At 48.0% G+C, this 10422-nt stretch overlaps 1 protein-coding gene across 1 annotated transcript; it reads right to left on the bottom strand.

Annotated features, from left to right (window-relative positions):
• Window positions 1-1540: 1540 nt before the first annotated feature.
• Window positions 1541-9720, bottom strand: PSTK (phosphoseryl-tRNA kinase). The gene is made up of 6 exons (XM_065408181.1): window positions 9347-9720; window positions 6025-6316; window positions 5014-5212; window positions 3417-3492; window positions 2790-2883; window positions 1541-2531 (listed from the first exon to the last, which is right to left on the bottom strand). The coding sequence occupies exons 1-6, from the start codon at window positions 9710-9712 to the stop codon at window positions 2290-2292; spliced, it is 1269 nt and encodes a 422-aa protein (XP_065264253.1). The 5' UTR covers window positions 9713-9720; the 3' UTR covers window positions 1541-2289.
• Between the last annotated feature and the right edge of the window lie 702 nt (window positions 9721-10422).

Here is a 10422-nt window from a genome sequence, read left to right as displayed (position 1 = left end):
AATAATAAACTGTAAATTTGAGTCAGACACTTACCGGGGTCTGGGGCAGCTTCTGTCTCCACTGGGTTTGCTGAAGACTCAGCAGCAGGCTGTTCCAGGGGTGGGGAAATCAAACAGCTCTTCTGAATAGGGACCAAGAATTTGCTATTGATCGTGATCCACAGCCTGCTCTGACTGGTTTCAATAAAAGTCACTTCATGCTTCTCACTGGGATCCTGCTGCTGGTTCCCATCAGTCCCCATGCCAACAGGGCACCATCCCAGATGACCAGGTGGTCATGAAGCACAGTTGGCTCCATGCTGGGCACAGTGCCCAGAATCCAGTAAAAGTCATCCTAAAATGAGCTTGCTGTTGGGCCACTGGTGAGTTGCCCAAAGTGCGGTTCTTAACCCTGATCTTCCGGTACTTTCTCTTCAGCCTCTTAATACACTCCCTGCACTGATCCCTGTCTTGTACAGCTGCCAGCTTTTTAGCTATTTGCTGGTACGGATGGTCATTCCTGGTGCTTTTGCTGAAGTCTAGTTTTACTGACCTTGCACCAGAGATTCACCCTGTCACAGGATAGGCGTGTAGAACACTGTCTGGCCTGATAATGCCCCAGAGTTAACAAACTCCTCAGAGCCCTTGCTCATGCCTAACCCCAGCAAGATTCTCAAAACTAGGCGTTCCCCTGCCCATCTCCCCAGTGCACATCTACCAAGTTGGACAAAAAAACAGCTGAGGATGAGCACGCTTATCTCCCCCAGCCTATCTCTGAACAATGCATTGCCCATTGATTAATGCACTGACCTGGGATGTGAGAGACCTAGAGTCAATTCCCTGCTCTGCTACGGTTGGAGGAGAGACTTGAATCCACATGTTGTACCTCCCAGGAGAGTGCTCTAACCACAAGGCTATTCTGGGGTGGGTCAATCTCGCCTGTTGAAACTCTTCCACTTTGTATAAATATTTATTTGGGGAACCAAAAAAAGACACTGACTCTGTAGCCTGGTAGTTAGGGCATTCACCTGAGATGTAGAAAAATCAGGTTCAAATCCCTGCTCCAAAAGGGTAAGGATTAGAACTAAAAGTCTCCCAGCTGCCAGTTGTGTGCTCTAACTGCAGCAGAAGTTTTTTTTCCTATTACTGTTCTGATTCAAGTGGATAAGAGCATAGTGCTAGAGAAAGCTTACACTAGCATAAGCAGCAGGAAAACTTTTAGTTACAGAACCTGAATCTTGCCTGGCTTAGTACTAAACACTTTATTGCCTTTATTATTAGTTACCTAAAGTAGCCCGGCACTGTCTGTTTTTCAGGGAGCAAGAGAATACCATTTTTCTCTCCACACAGTGTAAGTGTCAAGTCTAGAAGATGCATTGCTGCAGGTTTGATTTGATCTCTGTTGCCAAATATTGCAGAGTAGAGATCATGCAAATATGATACACATTAACCAAGTGTTGCTTAGAAAGAAAGGCCCAGCAGGTGCAATCAGTTATCCACATTATTGCTGTGGAAGAGAAAAGTCAAAGGATACAACAAAGATATCCTAATCTCTTTATTAATATTACCTAGCACTTTACATGTTAAATAGCATCATGCAGACATTAACCAGTTAATGTAATACTGTTTGTACTGACTATTAAATAAGACGATTTATAATTTCCTATAATTTCTTACAGATGCTATGATTCACTCTATTGTTATGCAGTATGACGACATGTGATTCCCTGACTGTCCCAATAGGAATGATGACTTTAATAATGTAGGAGGAGGTTAAATACTGAGAGCAAACAACATTTGAGACCACAGCTTTTCTACCTATGTACATCATTGTTGCCTAGCTATAAATACTTTGGAAGAACAGAGGATTGGGAGGAAGATTTGAGAATTCTTTGCTTCTATTATTTGTTCTATGGGAAAAGGGAAAATGACATTGAAAAAAAAGGAAAACTGGGCTAATCTGAGATGGGAAAGGAACAGAGAGATGGATACATGGGAAATCTAGGAAATATAGAAGCAAGGACGAAGAACATTATGGATGGAGGAGCCAGAGAAGGAGTTCAAAGATTTGCACCAAAGATGTTTTAAGAGACACCGATTAGGGGACTACAGCTCCAAAATCTCTTTCATCTTCAAAACGCATTTCTTCCTATTGTTGGCCTGGTCTTAGAGATGAAACACCTGAGTTTTTTTGTTTTTGTTTTGTTTCATAACATTGTGACAGAAATGAAATGATAAATTAACATAAACCTCCACACATGGCAGCTGTGGCTTCCTCAGATCGCTTTAGCCATCCTGCTGAATAAGTTATCACGTTTTTGGCATTCCTTGCACTGAAAACACAGTGTGCTCATTTAAAAAAAAATCCTTCTTCACTACATTGTCTGTCGCTTGTTGGAATGAAGTAATGACATGTGTAACAAATTCACTGCTTGACAGACAAAATTGATTTTTTGGATGATTCCCTTGTCGTAAATCTTCCAAGAACTCTGCTTTAAGCTTATTAAGTTCTTCTGCCAGAATCTTCATCTCACTTGGAAGTATATTTTTATCTAAAAGAAAAATAAAACTATAGTTTTATCTTCAGATGTCTGCTAAGTTTCAAAGACCTAGGCCCAGATCCTGCAAACACTTAATGTCAGTGCGACTTCTCACGAGAGTCAAGTTTCACATGAGTTTTACTTGCAGGACCCTAGGGTCTAATATTATACTATTTCAGTGTATAAGTATTTCACAGTTTTAGCCTTATGTTAGTTACCAGTTGAGCTATATACCCCTGGAGAATGACAATTAGAATATGCCATGCATACCTCTCACATCCTTCATTGTTTGAGAGACAATTTGTCTGAAAGCCTGATCAGCTTGGTGGAGAATACTAGCTGCACAAATGGCTCTGTCTGTTTCCTATCCAAGACCAAAAGAAAGTTATATTTAAGAGTAGAAATGCATCCAAAAATATAAGTATAACGATTTTGAAGTATTCATTATTCAGGGGCAGACTATAGCATTTAGCCACAGCTTTGTGTTGGGAGTAGCATGGAGCTGCACCACGGCATTACCTCATGGAGTGTCTCAGTTGTACGGGGGAAAACAATCTGTACCACCCCTTTAAGGGGGGCAGCAAACAATTTCCCTCCCAATGCGGTCAGTCAGTTCTGGGAGGCATTATCTTAACTACTGTAGAACATATTCAAAGCTTGCTAGACTACAGTCCAGATGACTTAATTAAGAATTTGTAGCACAGTCACTATTTTTCATAGAGAAAAGAACTCATTACGTACATAGTCTTTTTTTCTCTGGGCTTTTGCAAGCAAGAACCGTGGAAGGAATTTCTCATTTTTAGACATCAAGGTGAACAGAGCACAACTAGAAATGCACAATTAATTCTTTCACTAAAATCTGCAGAAGGGCATTTGTTTAAAGACAATTAGTACTACCTTTTGTTCAGTATTTTCCTCAATTTGTTTCACTGGATTTTCCAAAGCAGTAACCAACAAATTAATCACCTGCAAACTAAAAAACAATGTTATGCTCATTTTGTAAAATCAACATACAATATAATGACACGAACCTCCCCGCCCCCCAAAAACAGCTGATTTTCAGTTAAGATTGAAAAGTAAATAATATAAACCTTATACAAGATAAGAGGACAAGAAGAACATTACAACAACAAAAAATACACATTACAAATTATGGAAACTATCACAACTATCACTTAAAGTAAATTACATAAATATGCTATTACTCTTACAGTTCCAAAATTCAGTTAATGACAGTACTGACAATTGAAAACTCACCATACTCATTCCTAACAACAGTCTTAACTCTGGTCCAAAATACTCACTTATAAACTTTTTCAAAATACACACAATGAATTATATCATTTGCAAGGGTAAAGAGGATTTCACATATTAAACTGTATAAATCAGGTTTTGATATTTAAAGTTGTATGTCAGCTTTTGACATTTTACTTGATAAGTTTTCTGAAATAAATAATTTATGATTAGTAGAGATAATATCTTTGTTCTTTATATCTATGTAAATGATCCTATACAAGAGATATTGTTTAAACCTATATCTATCTAAAGTTTCAAGTGTTTAACTTTATTTGACTTCAGTGAAACTTCTCACATGGATAAATTTATTGACATGCATAAGTGTTGGCAAGGTCAGCCACAAATCTGTACCATAATTAGGGCCCTACCAAATTCACGGCCATGAAAAATGCGTCACGGACCATGAAATCTGGTCTTTTGTGTGCTTTTATCCTACACGATACAGATTTCACAGGGGGAGGCCAGCGTTTCTCAAATTGGGGGTCCTGACCCAATAGGGAGTTGCAGGGAGGTCACAGGGTCATTTTAGGAGGGTCGCGGTATTGCCACCCTTACTTCTGCACTGCCTTCAGAGCTGGGCAGCTGGAGAGCGGCAGCTGTTGGCTGGGTGCCCAGCTCTGAAGGCAGTGCCCCGCCAGCAGCAGCACAGAAGTAAGGGTGGCCATGGGCTGCCGGTCACCCGGTCGTTGGGGGAGGCTAGCCGTCGGCCCCTCCCCTTGTGCCTGACCCCCCTCTCCTCCCCCTCTCTATCTGTCCCCTTCCCCGCAGGAGCCCAGAACACCCTCACCATGGCCCCTGGCCTCAGTGCCCCGGATGGCACAGCCACAGCACCCCCAGCCCCAGGCGGCCAGCCCTGGAGCGCCAGGTGGCAGTGCCCCCAGCCCCAGTGTGCCCCGGATGGTCGCCCCCAGCCCTGGGTGGCCAGGCAGCGCAGCCGAAGTGCCCCCAGCCCTGGGCCAGGCAAAAACCTGCAGCTCCACTGCTCCGCGCTCCAGCTTCGGGCTCCGCTCCAAAGCCCTAGTAGAACCACTATTGGCTCAGGCTCTCAAGTTTTAAAATATTTTCTATGTGCAATATGCATTTATATCAATTAAATGGTTTCCAGAAATAGCTCTACAGAGTGTGTACAACATACTGCACATATTGCCTCTCTATGAAAGCAAAGTATATAAAGGAGAACTTTAATATAACAACATACTTATCTTCTGAAGTGCATTCGACACTTTTCAGAATTAGGCTATTTTGTTCCCATGTGTTTTTCTCAGGATTTGGTACTTCTATTTTTCTTGCCATTAGACATATGGTCGCATCAGGTAACGGCTGACTTCTCAGACAATTCCTCTGTAAACAGGACTCAAGTGGACAGTCTAAAAATAACTGGCAGAAGCCCAATGAATCTAAAAGAATTTCACAAAATGTTTGCTTTGAAGAAAATAGTAATTTTAAACTGCTAAACTAATACTTTCTGAAAACTATGTGTGTGAGAAATAGAGAAATTTTACATAAACTAGAAGTTGCCTATAATGCAGTCAGAGAAACTACCGTATATACTCGTTCATAAGCCGAATATTTTTGGTAAAAAAGTGATGCATCAAAGAGCGGGGGTTGGCTTATAAACGGGTCTACACCAAAATTTGATGATTTTAAACTCTATGGAACCATTGAATTGAATATCTAATATATTGTTGTTTTGTTAACCTGGAGCATCTGCAGGCATGGAACCCCTCAGCTCCCTGTGGCTGTGGTTTGCTGTTCCCAGCCAATGGGAGCTGTGGGAAGTGGCGCGCCACTTCCTGCAGCTCCCATTGGCTGGGAACAGCAAACCGCAGACACTGGGAGCTGAGGAGCTCTGTACCTGTGAACTCTCCAGGTAAACAAAACATCCAGGCCCGCTAGCGGCTTACCCTAACGGGCCAGGAGCCAAAGTTTGCCAACCCCTAAAATATAGGGTTGGCTTATGAAAGGGTCATACAGTTTTTGCTATTTTTACCTAACCATCTTGGGGGCTCAGCTTATAAACGGGCTAATGAACGAGTATATACAGTAGTTAGAGCTTGTGCTTTATTTTTAAATATTTTAGCCATTTAGAATGTATTTAACCATTAAATAATTTCCAAAATCGACTAAGCAGCTAAAGTTCACTGAATCTGCAGAATAATTATTTTGCTATAAAACATGAAATTGAAGCATGTAAAGGAAAAAAAATTACATTTGCGAGCTAGCTGGTATACTTCATATCTCATGCTTTGATAATAAAAGTTGTCATCCAAAACAAAATACAATGGTCTGGAAGTGGTTGTATTTATTAAGTAATGACAAGATTTGGCATCATGTATTTCTGAAGAGATTAATCCTTGTTCTTTGAAACAGGAAACAAAACTTTTCCATGTTGCTTCAGTTCTGTTTGTTGGAGCACACAAATGATCTCCTTTAATAAGAGCCTGTAAGAAGTGTTCAAGGTACACTAACAGTTCATGTCGGTACAATTTCCAGCGAGACAGCTATGAAAAAAACAAAGTATTTCACATTTAATATTAATGTTTAATTTAACAAATACTAACTCCCGCCCCCTATGCGTCTCATGTTCCTTCCAGTTCTCCCTTATTACTGTTCTTGTGACTCCTTTTTTCTTCAGCTTTCCACTTTCTTTCATGCTGCCTACTACCCACACCATAGCCTTCCAATTCCATATAAGCCTACCTAACTTTCCTCCCTCATGCCCACCTTTGTGGCAAAGGCCCTGATTCAGCACAGCACTTAAGCACATGTTTAGAATCAGGCATATGCTAATGTGTGTTTTCTTAATAATGATTTAAGCATGTGCTTAACTGCTTTGCTAAATCAGTGCCCAAAGGTTGATCGCCTCACACATTTTCATGTCTTTGTGCTTGAACTGTATGCAGTGTCAGGTGTTATGTCTATTTCAGTTTGGATACAAGCTCTTCAGCCAGAGAACTTGGGACCATATCTACTTGTATGGCAACATTCTCATGTACTTAAAGGAAGGAGGCCTCTTGTTGCTGTCTTTAATTCACTCATATTTAGATATGGCAGTAGATTTAACACTGGCTCATACCTCAATATTTAGACTCGGGAGCGAAGTTAGGGTAGAATTTTGACACTACCTCTGAATGTCTTTGCGCTTGTGTTTAGGAAATAAACACTTAGCTAAAATGAGAGCTGCTGGGCAGGGACAATTGTGGCACCTCTGTGTCTAAAGTATTTGATTATTGCTCCCTCCCATAGCAGTTGGGGTATGGATGTACTCTGCAGGGAAATGCAGAAAGAGAGGCAAAACAGAATGAAAATGCAAGAAATGGGTCAGAAGGGAAGAGCTGAAGGAGGAGACGGTAACGGGCTGCAGGGCCTGTGCTGAGTGCTCACAATGTCCTTTGATTTTAATATAAATTGCATATGCTCAGCCTCTCTCAGGATTTGGCCTTGGCTGGGGGAGGGTAGCACCATTTTTAAAGCTCTGCCCTTGGGTCACATTCCCCCCCAGCTGTGAGAGGGCTCTGTTAGGGTTACCATATTTCAGCAAGCAAAAAAGAGGACGGGAGGAGCCCCGCCCCTGTCCTGCCCTAGCCCCGCCCCTGCCCCTCGCACTTCCCGCCCCCCTCAGAACCCCCAACCCTCCCCCCGCTCCTTGTCCCCTGACTGACCCCTCCTGGGACCCCTGCCCTTAACTGCCCCCCAGGACTCCACCCCCTACCTAAGCCTCCCTGCCTCTTGTCCCCTGACTGCCCCCTCCTGAGACCCTCCCCCCATCCTAACTGGCCCCCTAGGACCCTACCCCCTACCTGTCCCTTGACTCCCCCAACCCTTATCCACACCCCCAGACAGACCCCTGGGACTCCCACGCCCCATCCAACCACTTCCCACCCCCTGACAGCCCCCTCCAGAACTCCCGACCCATCTAAACCCCTCTGCTCCCTGTCCCCTGACTGCTCCGATCCCTCTCCCCACCCCTGCCCCCTGACAGCCCCCCCCAGAACTCCCAACCCCCCCCCCCGCTCCTTGTCCCCTGACCACCCCTCCTGGGACCCCTGCTCTTAACTGCCCTCCAGAACCCCACCCCCTACCTAAGCCTCCCTGTTCCTTGTTCCCTAACTGCCCCCTCCTAAGACCCCACCACCACCCTACCCCCTACCTGTACCCTGACTGCCCAAAACCTTATCCACACCCCCTCAGAAAGCCCCCCCGAACTCCCGACCCCCGCTCCCTGTCTCTTCACTGCCCACTCCAGAACCTCCCTGCCCCTTCTCTGACCCCTGGCCCCCTTACCCTGCCGCTCAGACCAGCGTGCTGGGGAGGAGGAGCAGGGGGAGGAGCTCCAGACTGCCGGTGCGAACGGCCGGCTGGTGATCTGCGAATGCAGGGAGGGAGGGAGTGATCTCTGCTGCACGGGGGAGGAGGGGGAAACGGAGGAGGGGCTCTCTCTGGCTGTCGGAGCCCCATGTAAGTGGTACCATCCGGCCGGCTGCCCTGTCAGCCGCACGCGCTCTGCATGGGGGGGGAAGTCCGGACATTTACAAATTCCCCCCAACGCTATTTTTAACTCTAAAAGCCGGACATGTCCGGGGGAATCCGGACGAATGGTAACCCTAGGCTCTGTGGTCAGCACAGGATGGGAACAGAAACAATGGACTGGTGTGTGTGTGTTACTCACGTTGAGCTATCAGAGATACCAGAGGTATCAAGAAGAGCATGAGGCCCTGTGAGGAAGAAGAAGGGGAGTGCCCACAAGGTGGCACTTGTGGATTGAAAATAACACTGCCTTAGGCACTACAGAAGGAGCAGTGCCTGGGATACAGTCTGCATTGGGGAGAGGGAGGCAGCCCTGCCCTCAGCACTTGGGGGAGGGGGGGGGGAACAGTGCCCGGGATACAGCTGCCATGGGGGGGAGGGGACAGCCCTGCCCTCAGCACTGGGGGGGGGGGGGGGCAGTGCCCGGGATACAGCTGCCATGGGGGGGAGGGGACAGCCCTGCCCTCAGCACTGGGGGGGGGCAGTGCCCGGGATACAGCTGCCATGGGGGGGAGGGGACAGCCCTGCCCTCAGCACTGGGGGGGGGGGGCAGTGCCCAGGATACAGCTGCCATGGGGGGGAGGGGACAGCCCTGCCCTCAACACTGGGGGGGCGGGGGGGCAGTGCCCGGGATACAGCTGCCACGGGGGGAGGGGACAGCCCTGCCCTCAGCACTGTGGGGCGGGGGGGGGGGGGGCTAGGGTGACCAGATGTCCCGATTTTATAGGGAGGACAGTCCTGATATTTGGAGCTTTTTCTTATATAGGCTCCTATTACCCCCCATCCCCTGTTAACCCGATTTTTCACACTTGCTGTCTGGTCACCCTAGAGGGGGCAGTGCCCGGGATACAGCTGCCCTGAGCGGAGCAAGGGCAGCGCACATCCAATCCGAGGAGAGGAGGAGCAGGGCAGTCACTTTCCCGTTGCCAGTGCAGCGCGCTGGCCAATAAAGCGGAGGATGTCAATCTATGCTAACCAATAGGAAGGGCAAAATCTGTACTGACCAATGGGTGTTGTGCTACGAGCCCCGCTTCTGTCTCTGGTTGGCTGAAGGCCTCCTGCGGAATGAGGTCATCGTAGGTCAGGAGGACACAGTCCCAGCCTGGGCCCCCGCGCCGCCGTAGGCTGTGGCACAGCGCGCGCGCCAGAGTGGACTTGCCCGCCGCCGGCAGCCCGCACAAGACGCACACACCCAGCCGCCTGAACCCGGCAGTTTCCATCGGGGCGGGGCAACTGACAGCGAGCGCCTCCGTGTCGGGAGGTGAAGCCTCGGAGGAGCGCGCCTGTGGGCACCCGCGTACAGCGGACACGGCGCCCCTTGCGCGTGCCGTCGTCAGCGCCTGGCACGCCGCCCTTTCAAAAACACGCATGCGCGCTTGCAACCGTCTTGCCTAGATGCGCATGCGCAGTTTCCCATCCCGTATGTGGGGGCCGGGCCCATCGTTATTCCCGTGTAGACGTTCGGGAGGCCGCTGCGCCCTGTGCGCGGGCAGGCGCTGTGCGGGGTTCTCGTCCCTCTGCTCCCCGTTCAGAGCCGTGGGGGAAGAACGGCGGTGAAACGCCCCCGCCTCGGGCGGCGCTTGGGGGGGATCCGCGGAGTTGTCGTTCCCTTCCGCCCAGCACATGCCCGGCGGGGGAGCGGCTGCCCTGCCGGCAGGTGGTGGAGAGGTGGCCCAGCCTCGCATCGGGGGCTGCCCCATCTCCCAGCACCGGCCCCTGTTGGATTTTTCAGCTGTATGAAGTCCTACTTCCCATCGATTGGTCTCCCTTGGTTTGTGCAGCTGGAGGCGAAAATAGTCCTTCCCCTGCAATCGGAGTTAGCTGGCAAATCTTTCAGTGCTTCCCCAGCACTTTACATCTCACAGTGCTTTCGGGCTTGGCTACACTTGTGAGTTGGAGCACATTAAAGCAGCCCCGGGCGCCCTAGCTCACTACCTGCCCACACTGGCAAGGCACGTAGAGCGCGCTAACTCCAGGGCTAAAGTGCTCCTGGTACGCCACCTCGGCGAGAAGATTAACACTTGGTGTGCATTGGCTGAAACGCCGAGGCGTCGGTGTGAACGAGGTGTTGCATTACTAC

The sequence above is a fragment of the Emys orbicularis genome, chromosome 7 (assembly GCF_028017835.1).
Source record: "Emys orbicularis isolate rEmyOrb1 chromosome 7, rEmyOrb1.hap1, whole genome shotgun sequence".
Taxonomy (NCBI): domain Eukaryota; kingdom Metazoa; phylum Chordata; order Testudines; family Emydidae; genus Emys; species Emys orbicularis.
This window is presented reverse-complemented; position numbering and strand designations above follow the sequence as displayed.